Source organism: Vanessa atalanta, chromosome 23 (assembly GCF_905147765.1).
Source record: "Vanessa atalanta chromosome 23, ilVanAtal1.2, whole genome shotgun sequence".
NCBI classification, from domain to species: domain Eukaryota; kingdom Metazoa; phylum Arthropoda; class Insecta; order Lepidoptera; family Nymphalidae; genus Vanessa; species Vanessa atalanta.
The window spans coordinates 3,484,458-3,503,071 of NC_061893.1; the positions used below are offsets into that span (position 1 = coordinate 3,484,458).

The 18,614-nt window shown below is 31.1% G+C and overlaps 1 protein-coding gene across 1 annotated transcript; it reads right to left on the bottom strand.

The window, feature by feature from the left end:
• Positions 1-11,453: 11,453 nt before the first annotated feature.
• LOC125073192 lies at positions 11,454-12,931 on the bottom strand. Its single transcript, XM_047683916.1, has 3 exons — positions 12,800-12,931; positions 12,153-12,405; positions 11,454-11,773 (listed from the first exon to the last, which is right to left on the bottom strand). The coding sequence occupies exons 1-3, from the start codon at positions 12,929-12,931 to the stop codon at positions 11,454-11,456; spliced, it is 705 nt and encodes a 234-aa protein (XP_047539872.1).
• Positions 12,932-18,614: the final 5,683 nt, after the last annotated feature.

Here is an 18,614-nt window from a genome sequence, read left to right on the forward strand (position 1 = left end):
AATTAGTGGACATTATATAGGAGCACATATACACCTTGATCTGTAATGAACACATTTTATTTTATATACTATATACATATGTACAAATAAACTTTAATAGGCAGACTGGGAAATGAGCCAACTGTTGGTCAAACATCATTTGGTGAACACATCGTCAATTTGCCACCAACCTTGGGAACTAAAATCTTATCTCCCTTATGTCTGTAGTTACTGGCTGACTCACCCTTCAAACTGGAACAAGCAAGTTATTATACATCCAGTATTATATCAGCAGTAAGTAAGTAAAATATACGGCCTGTATAAAAGCACCGGCTTCCATCTTGTGTACAGAGAAATCATGATTTATTAAACAAGTTACAACCCTTTAATAATAAATTTAAGACAGTAATTTCGAGCATAATTGAAAAAAAAAAAACAATTTTGTCCATCGGCACTTGGAACCTTAAATTTAATCAATGGATTTCATACAACTCAACGCCTACTATAATTCTTCACGGCATCACAACCTTTTGCATACGACTTTCACCGTCAGCGCTTTGACCTTTACCAGAATGCAAAAATCACGTATTAACTTATCTCTTCTCTCTTATTATTTAGAAATGTAATCGTATTATTATACACAATAAATGAGTCAGTAAATCTTTTGTTGGGCAATGAATATGGTTCTAATAAAAGAAATCCAGAAAGCGTTAATGATTCCTCCGTTTCAAATTTAAATGAAATTAAAAGGAACGCAAAATGTTCTTATACAATTAGTCAGTTCATGGTTAAAACACCCGCTGATTTTCTTTCGCCTGTTCTTCTTCGGTCAGAGTATTTTATTATGTAATGCTTCTATATTGAATAAAGTACTTTGTTTTGATTTGTTTTACTTAGACAGGCTCGCGTGGGCAGGTATCACACTTCCGCTAAACCCTCAGGAACCCATTAAGTCAGATTTAACGGTTGTCTTGCCTATCTACCAGAGATATATATTTTAAACCGTGATTGCTTTTAATTTAAAATTTAATAAAACCTCGGTACACGCTTTCGCAATTTTAATATATGGCATGACAAACAAAAATTCACTGCCCGAATGTCACAAAGAACCTTAGGAAAATTATTTATGCAATTTTAGACACAAATACCATATAATTTGAATAAAATAGGGCTTAGTTTGTCCTACACGAGTAATCGTAAGTCCGTTCTTCAATATATGTTTTATTTTAGTGTCTTTTATTTGTATTTTTTGTTAATTCCTCTCACATACAAAGTCAAAGGGTAAAGATAAATTATTTCATATTAAAAACGTCTATTAAACATAGATAATGTTGTCATTTAACTTATCTTAAAATACGAGCTTTGAATTTAAATAGCTGTTCACTTTCTTTCTTTATTTATATTTTTTTTATAAGACAAAAACATGTGTTTAAAATATTTTAATTAATAAATCACTACTGATGATATATCTCTAGTGATTTTATGATTGTGCTAAGTAGGTATAATTAATAATAATTAATTCGCATCAATAAAATGACAGTCATAAGTCAAAGTCTAATTAAGAAAATTTAACATCTAAATAAACTATTCGATAATCTGTTTAAATCGATAATTATTATAATAATTATATCTAATCATAAATTAATATATTTTTTTTATTTAATTATATAAGAAAAAAAGCATTTTACTATTTTGAGGAGTCAACAAATCAATAAAATAATTGCAAAACAAACACAACAGGTATCAAAAATTTTAATGTTATTTTTAAACCCAAAAAAACAACATTGGCTGTACGCTTATCTGCCTCGAATAAAATAAATGAATGTTACGAAAAAAAAAAAAAACAAACGTCCTTTGACAGTAAACAATTAAAAAACGCCTTCAACTATATTTAAAGTCAAGTTCATAGACGAATGGCAATGAATTATTATAAAACGATGAAGTAATGTTACAAGTGTATTGTGAACGTAACAGACACACTGACGTCGTCGGAACGAGTGAAAGGTTTGATTCCTCGATCGTGAATTACGGGGTCAGGTTTTCGGTGATGACGCAATCGATTTCAAGATTGAGGGTTTTAATTTTATTAATTTAAGCATTGGCACTATCAAACAAAAATGGCTGTATATTTTTATACCAACGCCATAATAGGAACGCTAAAAAAAGTTGCATTGCAAAAGCGCGACGACGTTTTAATATTTAAATATGTCTTTATCGAAGCATATACGACAAGTGAAGTTATAAGGAATATTTAGTAGGAAACTTAATGTAAGAAAACAAGCGTGTTCGAATTTCAAATGTTAATTAGTAATCCTTATCTAACTTTTTATTCACAAAAATTTCTAATTCATTGAATTAATGTCGCCAAAAAAAATATTTAATTTAATTATTATACAGTAAACAACGATAAAGTATACAAATAATTTGCGATATTAATTTTGTCAATAATTTGTCTTCTAACATCCGCCATTTTAGATTTTTAATGTCAAAGTCTGTAATGTCACTTTAGTAAGTCAGAAGAACAAAAACTCTGCGTAATATAAAACAAATTCGCTTTACGATGTCTGGAAGATATTTTAAACTACGCAATGGATTTTAATGCAGATATCATAAATAAACAAAGTTATTCAAGAGGAAGGTTTATATTATAGAAAAGATTAGAGGAGAATTTCAACTTTCCTAGCAAGAAAAAATAAGGTTTTTTTATGTTTGTTTTTCAATCTAAACGTTGTATATAGACGTTTATTTTACTCATGCGAAGTCGCGAAAATTAGCTAGTACACCATAAGATGCTCAAACATGCAATATATATAACACATATACATATATATTTTTCCTTGGTGTTAGTAGTAATAAAATATTCGACTAATAGGTATCGAAATTTCGTTTCTTCTGACCGCTTTTTTTAAATGATTTAGAACCGAGTCGTAGGCATAAGAAGGAATTCATTTCTATTCTATTGATAAATATTTAGAAAATCATTAAGAAACCGGGTCACTAGGTCCTATGAGTTATACCTTAGCTTTCTATTTAAAGGGATTCTTAAAAAGTGATATCACACGCACATAAAACATTAAACACTTACATGCGAGATATAACATAGAAAAAAAAGATCTAAACTTTTTCTTTCTTATCTGTTTTACACATACGAGTACGTTACTCGTATTTAAGTATTCGAAATTTGAATTCTGTTATTTTAAATCTGTTTTTTTTTTGTTAGTTCAAAATATTTTTTGACTTAAGCTTAAATCATTCAACACCTGTAATCCTAATATAATTACATTTGTTTATTTATTTCTTAGTTAAGCCTTTATTGGATAAAGAGATACAGACATACGATACTAATTACCTGACACACACCCAAAATCGATGCAGAAATTGACTTTTTTTTCATTGACTTGTAAGCTTGACACTTTATCATTTTATTTTTATTTTAACGAGGTATTTGAAAACCATAATATTATCAAGTCTTAAATTATCAACATGATAAGTCAAATCGTGACGTGTTCACAAACATATATAACAGCATCTAATGACCAGTTTCATTGTATTAAACAAGTATTATTAATTTTTATCGTGGTACGAAATCTTACTCAATTCATACTAATGAAAGGATGGCAAGAGCTATTTAGGGTGACGCCTACTACGTAATGTTGTTTCGTAAAAACATTCCATTGAGAGGAAAGTGGTAGATGATTCAGAAGCACTTGGCGAACGAGAATTGACCTTGAAGACAACGGGACTTTATTGTATCGGAACACACGACGCGATATTTGACGAGTCGTTAGATATTCTACGGAACAGTAGTAATTAATATTGTTCGTTCTTTCGTGTTCCGGTTTGCAGGGCGACGAAATTAGTATAACTACAGGCACAAGGGACATGAAATCTTAGTTTCCTAGGGGCAGTGGTAACTAATTACCATCAGATGTCAGGGTCAGCTGCCCGTTACCACCCTACCTATATCAAAAATATTAATATGAATACTTCAACTTACATTTTATATAAAAACAGTGCTTAGCTAGGTAACAAATAGTTCATAATTGAACGTCAAGGGCTACTGTTACTGTGTTTACTAAAATCCCGCAATTGCTAGTGTCATGTTTCACAAATGCAAAATGAACCAGCGTAATGACGTAGAAGCATTAATGAATTTATCCACCAAGTAGGTATCGGATATTCCTGAAGACACATTTCTGAAAATTTGGAATTAGATCTTCAACCAAATGAACTGAAATACCATCTCGGTTATCTTTAGAAAACGCTTCTAGAAATACGTAACGTATAGTAGTTTTTGGGATAATATTATTATAGATGCCATAAATCTCTTATCTATTTCGACTGGCTTACTGAAACTGTTTAAAAAAAATGCGGCTCATAAATAAAACACTTTTAAATCAGGTATTCCGATTAACGACTAATTAATGAATCAGTTTATGTTTGTGAAATTAATGCTCATATTTATTTATTTAAAAAAAATTATGTAAATATATCGTACGAAATATTCGCCTAATGTAAATTTATTCAAAAACGCACTGGGTGCGGCTTAAGGAACTTTCGCGTGCGTCTTTAGCGGTACCTCACTACGGACCACACACAATAGCCCATCGCTAGTCCACACAAGCTATTTTAGTCCGTATAGTAATAAACTAAGTCACATTTTCGCGTGTTCCCTTAAATCTTTTAATATCTTAAGACTCTGGTATTGTTAAGATGCGGATATAGTTTACAGACATTACGATATACGATGCTACAGCTTTCTCAGTTACGTGATATTATTATTCGTCTGTAAGTATAGTTTGCCTTTAAATCAAATATGAAAGAAAGAAAGAAAGAAAAATGTCTTTATTGCGTACAAAGTACATAAAAAGAAAGTTAAACGGACAATAATGAATTAGATTTTGCGTGTAACAAGGTGGTGCTTTAAGCAATCTCTTACAAATCAATCGACAATCGAGTTAGGTAGTTGATACATATGTGTGTTATAGTAGTTGTTGTTATTACGAGTTCAAATAACGGATGATCAAAATCTCCTAGACGTCTGTTATGAGAACCACGCTTTACGATCAAGTGGCTTTATTTCTACTTTGCTTGATATGATTTTAAATATAAATTATACAATTAAATAGCTATCTACATGAGTATCCGTAAATTTTATGTATGACTGGCTGCTCGTCTCGACTTCGCTCGGCAGTATTACAGATGTGTAATAATTTTTTTTTTTTGCAATACTTAAATCTTTTACGCAGCGCATGCAATGGAAGCTGAAACGGAACATTTTCCCCCCGTTTTTGCTACATTTTTCATTGATCGTCACTATGGAGAGGAAGTGATGATTAATAGCCTTAAACTTCCTCGATAAATGGACAATCTAAAACCGAAATATTATTTCAAATCGTACCGTAATCGTAGCTCCTGAGATTAGCGCGTTCAACCAAACAATCAAGCAAACTCTTCGGCTTTTGAATATTAGTATAGATGATGAAAAGTATAATTTCTTTTTGAGTAATAAATATCTTCAACTGTAAAGTGTTACAAGAATTTCTACGTACGATTATTTGCACGTAAATACATTTTTTCACATGACACTAAAGTATTTTCCCTTTTTTATTATTGGTCAATGCATAGACTACAAATGGCTGAGAAAAGTACATTAAGATCTTATTATAGCTATTTTATTATTGCTTACAATTGTTATTATAAAAGATACGCTAGATTATAACAAACATTGCTATATTGAAAACTCAATTATTATTAATAACTAGCTGTGCCCGCGACTTCGTGCGCGTTGTTTGAATTTAAGTTATTTGGATATTGTAGCGTGATTTTATTTTTATTCTATTTATAATTTTAAAATAAAAGTAACTACCTAAGTTACTCTTTATTACATCCGCTATCTGCCAGTGAAAGTCCTGTCGAAATCGGTTCAACCGTTCCAGAGTTTAGCCGGATCAAACAGACAGACAAAAATTGTAAAAAAAAATATTTTGGTATAAGTACCGTGTATACATACATATGAATTTAGTAAAAATGGGTTATATTAATATTACAAACAGACACTCAATTTTATTATATGTATAGATGATATTTTGCAGACAGAATCAATACACATTAATGAATCAACACATATTTGGACCATTTCTGATATCCTATTGTAAACCCGTATCCACAACATTGCAGGCTTTTAACATCAACAAAATGATTTTATCATATGAAATTAAAATTCTCCTTATTTGAAGTTTTATGGAACTATAAAATCTCGAAATTCGTGATTTCATACCAGTTTGTAACTTTGCAGGTAATTCAAATGTGAATTTCTTGACTTATTAAGCCATTACGTAACTAAATTCCTTAAATTAGTTTCGTTGATCTGTCATTGAATATTGTATGCGAAGTGGTAAGTCTCATTATTTAGTTTCATCTTTATACAATGTATTCGTGCGACTGAGTTTAGCTTCGAACGTTAATGGTAAGTAGGCAAGCATTTAAATGTCCAGGCAGTTAGCCTAAGCATATGTGGACGTGTGAAACGTCAAAGTTTTTGTGTTAAATGTATCCGTGTGGTTTACCGTAAAGATAAAACAGCATATTTTGTTAATTTTAGAATTTCTAAAACGTTTCAGACTCTTATTGTGAAAATATTTATGCAATACAATGAATCCAATAATTTGGCTTTTAGATTTGAATATTCTACGTGATACGACTAAAATATTTGACACTTCAATGTATAGGCGATCAGACTATGGAAAGCCTATTTATCAACCGTTTGTATCAAACAATCTAAATCAATTTCTAAGCTCAGAAATCAAATCTTTAGTATAAGGCGTCATTCAATTTTTGTTTGATTCAGGTAGGCGATCGGACCCATAGGCCTGATGGTAAATGGTCAACACCACCCAAAGACTGTAAGAGAGATAAACCAATCCTTACATCGCCAATACGCCACCAACCTTGGCAAGTAAGGTATTATGTGCCTTGTGCCTGCAGTTATACCGGCTCTCTCACCCTTCAAACCGGAACACAATTGAGTATAGTTATATGGCGGAAGAATAGAGTACACCAAGTCTAATTAAGTAGTATTCATTTGATATATTTCTCATGTACAGTTTGATCGATATTGTGTATCGTATATATGTTATGTTTAATTATGGTTCTGTGTGTGTTTTATCGGTGTAAATAAAACACCGCCTACAATGTTCTCTATTTTTAAAGATTCTAAACTAAAGTTTAAAACATTTTGGAAGAAATCCTTAGTAAGCGATAGGTGTATTTGTGGTGCGAATTTTTGTTTTTTCTTCCTGTGCTATTTTTAACTTTCGTAATTTTGTGTACAGTTAGCTTTAAAATTTCACAAAAATAACCTTCCAATTTATGAGACCGTGTCTCATGGAGACCTTCATTTTGCAATGTAGAAAAGCACTAAGTTTCAAGTAAGGCGCTGAGACTTCTGCTAATTGACACATTCGGAGTGTCATTAGACTTACAGACCAAATCGTTATAGTTTATTATTATACTAACTGTCAAACAACCGAAGCAATATTGTTATTATAATTACTGACGACCTCCGTGGTCGAGTAGTGTGTACACCGTTTTTCATGGGTACGCCATTCCGACGTCCCAGGTTCGATTCCCGGCCGAGTCGATGTAGAAAAAGTTCATTAGTTTTCTATATTGTCTTGAGTCTGGGTGTATGTGGTACCGTCGTTACTTCTGATTTTCCATAACACAAGTGCTTTAGCTACTTATATTGGGATCAGAGTAATGTATGTGATGTTGTCCAATATTTATATATTTATTTTCTATTGGTATTATTTAAGAAGTTGCCATTTTTAATTTCAACTTGTTATTGGATTACTAGAATTACCTGTAGTAATGAACATAATTATATAGCTTATTGATATAATTTATAATGTTACCTTTGTTAGTTTTATTGTTCCATAATCAAACCTATTTAGACATCTGGTCAACAATATCAACAAGTCCAGCAATACAACATCCTCAGGGTCATATCAGCACCCGGTTGCGCCCGCAACTCTGAAATCCAAATCTGAATGTCTGGAAATCCCAACCGTCTTAGAAGAGGCCAATCAATATTCAAAACAAAATATGCCAAAAGATTGACAGACCACCTAACTGAAGAGAGATGTACTGCCGGAATAAGGGAAACACGGGCAATGTCCCTATCCCGACAAAAATTACTGCGCATAGCCTTGCGACATATTGCAGATTTAAAAATATATATATATATATATATATATTTTCACTGCTAAGAATATAATTAAATTCTATTTTTAACTCCATCGGTATATTCTTTAGTAATATAATTTAAACGACTGAAAAGTAATGAGAACTTGAATAAAGAGTACCAATATTGAAATTTGACGTTATCGTAATAGCAATTATTACGAAATTTTTATTTCAGTATAAATTTAGTTATATACTTTTTGCCAATATTGCTTTTAATAAAAGCAAAGTTAAAGTAAATCATAGACCAATAAATGTCAAAGTCTAAGGCCTCGTCTCCAGTTGATGAATAGGTTTGAAGAATAATAACACATAGTATTATCGTGTTCCGTTTGAAGTGTGAGAAAGTCGGTGTAATTACAGGCACAAGGGGCATAACTCACATTGGTGGCCTATTGGCTTTGTAAGGAATGGTTGATAATTGTTACTACGCCAATGTAATTTTGAAAATTGATCAAAGTTTGCTGGTTCAAATCGTTGGTTCCAATTTTCATGTCCTTAATTTGTGATTTAAATTATTCATCTCTTGATTGTTGACGAAGATATTTTTAGTCTGCATAGACAAAATTGTGCCACGTGTATATCCACCAACATGCATTGGACGGGTGATGGCAGATCGGTGGCCTCAGCTCCAAGAAGAGAGGAGTGATTTGCCCAACTTTGGGACGTTTACATACTGTTACTTAACATTTACTAATAAGTACGTAAAACTATACGCGTAGTATATAATATTTGAGTTAAATAAAGTCATAAATCATAAAAGAAAGTTTTATCTTGTTACGAAATCGCTAGACACGTTCAGAATCGTCACTAAGGAGTATTCTGTGAATTAAGTTTTACACACGGGGTCTACATCCGTCTCGATATTACAAGTGTACACTCGAGTAACAAAAGCAATTTATTATTATCATTATATTTAGGACTAGCATATTGTCAAGCTAGGCCTTGCCTCTATAATATCATAATAAATATTAAACATTCTTTTTGACACACTACTATTTGGAACAAAGATGTTATGTATAGTTACACTAGCTCACTCACTTTTTAATCGGGAAAACAAAATAATATGCAATAAATAATGAGTATTACCTACTACATAGACGGACTTGCACAAAGCCCTATTGCCAAGTATAAATAATAGAGTAAACAAAAATAATTGTTTCGATATCTATGGACGTATTTTGATTGGTTGTTTATCACGCTATGGATTACTTAATGGTATAAGCATTGCATTAAATTTATATATTTGAAATTGTTACGATAAGAGAAAAACGTTTAAAATCCTAATGTCTAAGGTATTTTTTCTGGTTTTTTATTATTTTAGCAGTAGTAACGTTATTTTTTTTTATTAACGATATGAGTACAAAATATAAACAACTAATTTATTTAAAAATATAAAATAGTTTTAATTTAATTTTGAAATATTTAAAATAAAACTTTTTACCCTGTACTGAATTCCAACCAAAGTATTTCTCATTTCAAAAGCCATTTTTATACGCATTACAAATATGTGCATGAATGTACACATAAACTAAGCTCATAATGATTTACTATACAATGTTATTATATTGTAACTTAAAGACGGACGTGCCAATCCAATCATCTTTCACACGGTGCAAATATTTTAACGACTTTCGTTCACAATATTACCGATATCCAGTTACCGTCAATATTGTGTAAGAAACGAATTTCTTCTCAAAAATGAAAGTTTTCGTACAGCGCTTATATCATCAAAACATACACGCAATTATCAGCCTACCCTTTTAAACTATAAGAGTGAAAGTCACGTGAACTAAGATCGCTGACAGGTCGATATAGACTCATCACACGTAATTTTTTATAAATATGTATGTATGATTATAGATTTATTTGCAAAAACTTAAGAGTGAAAGTCCCATAAACCTAAATAGCGGAGAGGTTATTTGCTTAGTGTACACACGAACTCGTTTGCTATGGTACTATTTTCTGTTGATTAATGTAAATGAGTTAAAGGTCCTTTTTAGTGTTAAATGAAAATGAACCCAGACTTAATAACAATACAGTTCTATTTATGGTTAAATTTTGAAACCTATTCAATATTAAACGCAGAGAAAACGTCTCGCTATTCCATTATATAATATAAAAACCGTGATATGAATTTTTGCATAAAATAAAAAAAAGAAAGCTTATTTTAAATTGTAAATTTGTTAAAATTGAACCGTTATAAAATTATGGTAGTGTTAAATAAAAACGTCAGGTGATTATGAGTTCACGAATGAATATTTAAAGGTTAATTACTGCGCTTATATTTATGAAATTAAATTTGCTGACTTATTACTTTCACCACCATCAAATGATGGGACGGATTTTACTTCTCACACTTGAACTAGACGTATTGTATCTTTAAGTTCTCTGGCCGAGTTTTTTTTCGTAAATATACAATAGAGACAGTTATGCTTTCCGTCAATTAGTAAATGAAGACATTCCCAGGATCACAAGATTCAGATGAAGACAATAGTACTGATTACTATGATGATACACAATGATCTTTGAAATTTCTTTATTAAAGTCAACTAAGAAGATCAAGACTTTCTGACTGATTTATTTCCTCTAAAAGTATCTATATGAATATGATCATGTAATTAATAGTTTTAAATGTTTCAGCACAATTTTATGAACTTGATACTCTCAGTGTTTTCGTTAAATATATAAAAAATAAACACAGGTATAAAATTTGTAAACGACTCTTTATTTTATGTGGTTCAATCGTAAAACAATCACAATGATGTAACTGTTCGAATAATAAATAAAATCGGTAATAAATATGACTAATTATACTCGCAAGCACAACTAACAGTTGCCATAAAATATACAATATAAATATATTATGAATCAACTAAAAACAAATAAAACAATATCTTTGGAACGAACAAAAACTTAAAAAATATTTGGTAAGCATACCAGTTACCTTATGCAATCTATATGAGTACTAATATCATGATACAATACACAACATAATTATATAAAAGAAGATGTACTAAATATACATATACTAAATTAAAAATCAGTCAAGAACTTAAAGAAGAAAATAAAAAATATGAAATAATATACAATAATAAAAATATTGGTAAACATTATTCACGATAAAAACGGTGGTCGTCGACATACAGAAAATAAATAAGTACCTTAAAAGGTAAACTTAGATGTTAAAAATAAATTAGATAATTTATTAAGCCTATACACTCAAATTTTTACGCCTGTTTGATGTGAGCGGCGTAGGCCATACTTTGAGCGTCTTGGGATCTTCCCCAGCCGCCGCCGTTATCCCAGCCGTGCTCTTCGTGAGCTGGCTCAGACCAACCACCACCGCCGCTCTTTGACTTGGATTCTAGAAGCTTCTTCAGAGCTCCGAAGGCTGCAGCGATGAAAGCGAGTTTTCCTAGAAGATAAGCCTTGAATACTGCGAAGGCGATGATGCCGAGGAACAGAGGTACAAGTGCAGCGAGCTTCAATTTGATGAGGGCGAGGATGGGAAGGAGTTTCTTGAGCTTCTTCTTCTTCTTGCCACGGCCTAGGAGACGAAATTGATTAGAGCTTTAATAACGGGAGATTTGCCAATCTATGAACTAGAATTTTTTACAGTAATTTAAAAGTATCATGGAATGCGGATTTAGAAAAAATGCTTAATTAATTTGATTCGAAGGATTGATACCATTAAAATGTTTAAACATTTAAATGAAGAGGCTGTTGGTAAAATTTGCAATTCTAGTCTTATTTTCATTCGCTTTAGTATTTAGAATACAAATTAAATCATCGTGCTCACTGTAATGTGAAAGTAGGTGTTGTTTTTAATTGTCTTTATTTCACGTTAATTTTAATTAAATGGTATTAAAATAGTTATAAGAATTTTAAAAATACTATCACTGAAGAATGATAACAATTTTTCTCACCTTCCTCATCAACGGAGTTATCTTCTGTGAAGGATTTTGGCATTCTCAGTTGCAGGGCATGGCTGTCCAGAAAATCAACAACATTGTCCATGATCCTCTCTTCTACTTGGAGTTCCCTGGATTTGGGGTCATCAGGCAAGGGGTCGTAGCTGCGAGCTGATCGCGGGGAACCGGTTCTAGCGAAGGTGATTCCATCTACAAGGCTAAGGTCCTTGGCTACAGCAAGATTTTCGGTGAATTTCATCGCTTTTTCCTGGAAATTAAGAAGCAATATTTATATTATACGTGATGAATAATCAGATAGTTATTATTTATTTCGTTGGTTAACCCGAAGATCTTCTATCAAATTATTTAATGATTCTTTGATAATAATTAACTAAGATATTTAATGATGATTCTATTTTTTTCAAACGATTTCAAATTACGCTATTTTAAGTTCTCATTCGTAAACGTTTCGATTGTGACAATAATTTACGATTCAAGTTGTTTTTTTATTTTTTGAATTTTTGTCTTAGCAGACAGATAGCGTCCAAAAATCTAATCGATAAATAAATTATGCCCAGAATATCCATCAATTCCGATAAACTGATTAATTCTTAATCGCACACAAAGTAACACATCACATCACAGCACTACACTTCACACACCTTTAAGCACAGCATTGTGTCGGTTTCAACACAATCCCTCAGCGTCGAGATGAACTTCTGCATGCCATCTTCCTTGGACGTCGGCATCGCCGCCGCGACCGCCGCTAAACACACTACGATGAATGCTTTCATCTTTACACTCAATGTTCAATTGTCAAAGTTTCCTGTACCAGCGGCTGTTTTATGTCGGTGCCCCCCCTACGGGTCATATGTCTCGTGTGATGAAACAAACTTTGGCGTTACCACAGCGTAATGGATAACGCTATGTTGATTTTTGGGGCATCGTATGAATACGTATGAAGATAACTAACACTGTAAGTTTGTCTAAATAAATATTTGATTTATCTAATACGCTATTAACACTACATTTAATATATTATTATTGATAATATTCAACATTGTATAAATTAATTGACTGTCATTTATGTTTGATGAAGGAAATTAATTATTAATCGTAATGAATATAATTATTATTTTTCATCGTGAAATAGTCGAGTGGTTCTAATATTAATAGAATAATTACTTTTTCAGTATGTCATTCTACGTTCTTTTAATCGCACAGATTAATATTGAGTGATTTTTTTTTAATTCACTAGTAAATTATATTAAATTATTTGTTGTTAAAGAGACAAAATTATATTTTAAAATTAAGAATAGTAATAAACTTGAGCACATAACTTTGAAAATGTCTGCAGCATTTATACAAACTTTATTTAAAAACTTATAGTGTAGATGTACATAATAATTTCAAATTTAGAATAATAGACACAAATATTAAACCGTTAGATATCCTTCTAGATGTTTCTATAAGTTCTGGATCAATCCAGATCACATCTTATACACAAAATACTGGACTAGTGTTTGAAGTTTTAATTTTACTCATAGATATTTATATATATTTAATGGAATAAACTTCAGTTTCATTTCTTATTTCAATTCAAGAAATAATACGTTGAATTTTCTTTATAAAACAATTGGGAAATCAAAATCACAGGAAATTCAAGTTTATGAACATCCGTCTAATTGGTAACGGCTCGTTCATCCCAAATTGCTTTGTTGTATTGTGTGAACTGTTCTTAAGAAAAGAACTTTTTCTTTTACGTTTAGATGACCATCTGAGGTCACTGCACTCTAATTTTAAACGCAAAGGTCGTAGGTTCATATATTAATCACTAAGAAAGTTAACGCGTGTACTCAATCCAAAATCTGTTACGAGTTATTTTTTTACTTTAACTAGGTTTTCAATGTGCTTTATAAATATAAACTTTGTAAATTAAAAATAGCTTCAAATTAATTTTATACTAAATAAGGCTTAGTGCATCAGCCGCTAATCAATTGTACTATCACTAATTGTCAACAACTTTATTGAGTGAACCAATGAAAAATCAGATTCAAGCTACATGCGATCTTAAATTAGATAAACTATTACAGTAAATAAAAGACTATGTTTCTTCTATAGTATACTTTACATTGCGAACTTCTGTTGCATATATTTTGATTACATAGAGTAACGTAACGCTAGATGTAATACGGGTATACGAAGAGTTCTGATTGTACTATAATTAAAGCTTAAATGGAGCAGATTTTGATACCACATAGTCGCATTTGCATCAGGATTGTACGGTAAGTTAATATAAAAACATGGAGCAACTTAGAACTTATTAATAATAACCTATTAATGAAATAAAGTATGACTAAGACTCACGACATTCAGAGAGACAGCAGCACTACCTTTTTGAATATATTATATGTTTTTTTAATTACTTCGCAAAGCTGCCAACAATTGTTTCATCTTAATAAATCTAAACACAGTGCTCTATATTGATTTACAATTATATCTACTAAGAAAATTTGATGCGTATTATGTATAAGGTACAATTACAAAGAAAAATTAATTCATTAAATTCCTTATGCACTACTTTACTGTACACAAACCTTTCTTTATACTAGGGATGCTATCATTGGATATATCATCATAATATGACAATGCTTATGTATTTAACGAATGTCTTTTTTGTAATATATTCTATTACCAGTTTTATTAATCTATTCATAGGAACTACAAGTACAATGCTTGTTATTGAACGCTTTTATTTAAAATCATGTGTATGTATGTGTGATAAAAACCTTCCAACTTAAACATTTCAACCAAAACAATTGGGATAAAATTATGCAAAAAATTTTAGTGCTGTAGTTCTATCAAATTTGTTGTTTGCCGTGTCTAACAGTAATTTTACGTATGAGAAATATTCTCCTGTTTCTAAAAAAGGTTTACTTTTAAAAGGCCTTTGCGTGAGTACGAAAATATCTATTATACGTATTTACATAAGAATTGTACACGTTAAGGACATTAATAAGTACGTGTTAAAATAGTTACATGACCGCGTTGAATGGCAAGAACGTTAGCATTACCCCGTTGAATCGGAATTCCGATTCTCTGAGCGAATAATGAACCAGCCTTCCTGTCACCTGTGAGGGCAATAAAACGAAGTTTTTCGTTTTTATAATTCTTAATACAAAAGGGAAAAATTAGATAAATTATATTAATTTTTAAATGTTTGCAACTGAATATTACACGTTATAAAAATAGTATGATATTTTCGTATGAGATTTTGCGTGTAATAAAATCTTAACAATAAATTTAGTTAAGTATATATAGTCATCATTTCATTGCATATTTTGATTCAAAAACTTTCTATTATTTTCACATGGTTTTCTAGTTAGACTTTTGAACTAGGGAAATATTACTAGACGTTTTTTTTTGTGTGTCATGCTTTAAAAATGTATACAATTTCATTTTATTCGTAGAGACTGTTTGTTATAAGTAGAATTTTGTGTATAAGTTACAAAATCATTTTGTACTTATCTCTTTATTTTTATATTGAATGACAAAACTACCAAGTTTCTTGTTGATATTTCTCTGTAGAATCTATATACTAAATCTTTTAGTTTCTTTACATTAAAATTCAAAATTTTACCACATAAATTAATCTACCTAATAAAGTTTAAAGAAAATTCAATCAAGTTTAGAATTTGATTCATCACAAACAGACCAGGAAATATTTTAAAATTAAAATCAGCACCGACCTGTCGAGACATAGACTCCCAAATGACTTTTTGAAAATCATAATTTATTACGACACCGTATAATTTTATTACTTTCCAATTCCCATCAATAATTCGGCAGTTTGCTGTAACATGTATACCGTTTATTGACAATTTGTATGCCGGAGAAAAATTTTATGAGACTATTTGAAGGCAAAACTTATTCAGCGAAAGTATTGTACACATGAATCGTATAGAACATGAATTCAAACGACCCAATTATGTAATTTTCAACTTCTTGACCATCTGCAGTCAGCGCAGACGAGACGCAACGATGTCATATATCATGAACGTAACAGTAAGCCTTCATAATCATTTTATTTAGTTATATTTGAATTTAGAAGAGATCGATTTAGCACGTGTCTGTCACAAAAAGTTAAAACTACATAGGTATTAAATACGTGGACTGCCTCGTTGGTCTAGTGGCTAGTTATAAGGTCCCAGATCCTAAGGTTTAAACCTCAGGGTAGATAAGAAATCATTGGGTGTTTCTGTTAAAAAAAATATATATTTAAAGCCTGGAGTCTGGAAGTTAAAAGTGTTGAACTTCAATGTTTGAACTAATTTCGGTCGCACTTGCCATCCTCTCGGAAAATCAGACTGAGGGAATAGAGAGTGCACTCCTGTTAACGCACACACTTGTGTCCTGCGTACTTAGCTAGTCTCCCTTGGAATTGATCCCCGTGGTCGAATCGTCATTATCGAACTACATACATGATTGGTTAAATAGAGCCCTGAAGTGGGACTTAGCACTTTTCTAATTGGTAGAATTAGTAATTATGTCTGTCGGTGACCATTAACCATTAGGTAGCCCATTTGCGAAATCTATTAAGAAAAATATATAATAGACCCTTTGTAAACTTAAGGCTCCAAATGCGATATAAGCAAATTAAAATATTTTCAATGTATTTTCCTGATAATTATTTCACACACATCACATCATCAGCCCATTTCGTCCATTGCTGGACATCGGCCTCTCTAAATGCACGCCACTGTGGTGGCATGGAAAGGGTTATGCTCGGCGTATGTCTATGAGGGATCGCATCAGAAATGAGGTGATCCGTCAGAGAACCAAAGTCATCGATAATTATGTATAAGAAATTATTTTAATATCAATTCAATGAATGCGTTCGTATATCAACTAAATACGAATTAAATTTCTACGCATAAAAAAAAGTAATTGGAAATGAAATTCAAATATAGAATACCTCAGCAATAACAAGAAACGTCACAATGAGACGTGTGAGTACATAACGAACGCTTTATCGTCGCTCGTCTGCGCCGCTCTCAGTGCTTTGCCTAACCGTTACTTACTTTTGTTTTCACTTAACTTTTGTGATCTCTCTTTGTTTAAATGAATAGTTATGTTTAAGCATTATAGTGTATAATTTTATGCCGTGTCTATTTTAAATTTGTTTTTATATTTTCTCTATTTTGTTTTTTAAATAAGCGACGTATGTGTAATGAATAATTAGTTCTTTATGGAATATTTTCATGGTTTTATTATGAAGAGATTAATAATGAGATTAGACTTTCTTTTTTAAGAAGAGAATTGTTAGAAACTTAAATGAAGCAGTTTTGTTCAATAATATATCACCTTTAAGTTTTTTTCTTTTTAGTTTTAAATGTCAAGTATGTAAAGACACTAATAAAGCCATTAATTGTCTTAAACAATTTTCATATCTAAAGCGATTGTTATATAGTTTATTTTTGATTGTACGATTTTGGGATATCATCAACTCCGTATGTAAATATATCATTATACAGCACAATTGCAGTTTCATACATTGACAAGTGACAAACAATTACATTCTATTCGGAGAGAGTTCATTATCCATATTCAAAGATTTTAACACATTGAAACGAAAAACTATCTTATGTTAATTCGCTTAAGGAACAAAATCGTGTAAACATGTACTATTTTCTCGATACTTGGCAGAAGACTTAACATCCACTGGTAGAATATAAAAGCGGTTTTCACAAATTAATGATGTACAGGACGTCTGAGAAAAGTTTCCTTAAGGGGTGTATCGAGTGGAATAACTTTGCAACACTTAGATAACATTTTCCATTGTATGATGAGTTACGCAATACACGACTAATACTATTAACACTTTCTGGGACAGAAATATACTTTATGACGTTTGTAAACAAAACAATTTCTTAGCAATCGTATCTAGACTAATGTCCCTAAAAATATTAAAAGAAAAGATAAACCAAAATAGAAAAACTATATATATCAGCAGGTTCAATTTAGTGATGGAACCTATTCGATATTCGTTTCATAGATTAGAGTCATTTGTAAAAAATACATTGGTAAAGAAGGCATATTATTCGATACAAGATTATATTGATGATAAATAAACGTGGAGTTAATGCTTGTAGACTTCCAGGCAGGTGACATAACATACATATATAACTGTATTTAACTAACATGACTGTATTTTCAGATGTTGAAAAAGAGTAACTACTGAGTTTCTTTCCGGTTCTTCTCGGTAGAATCTACATTCCGAACCGGTGGTAGCTTTACTTTAAATAGTTTGTTAAATGACGATTCAAAAGTGCTTGTAAAAGCCTACTTTAATAAAGTTAATTTATAATTCTGAGTGTGAAAGTCTTATTGTAAACTACGATCTCAGAAAGCCTTACCCGTAAGCCATAAGACTTGGTCAAATCAACTAAAAATATGTTCATAAATACTCTTGTACTG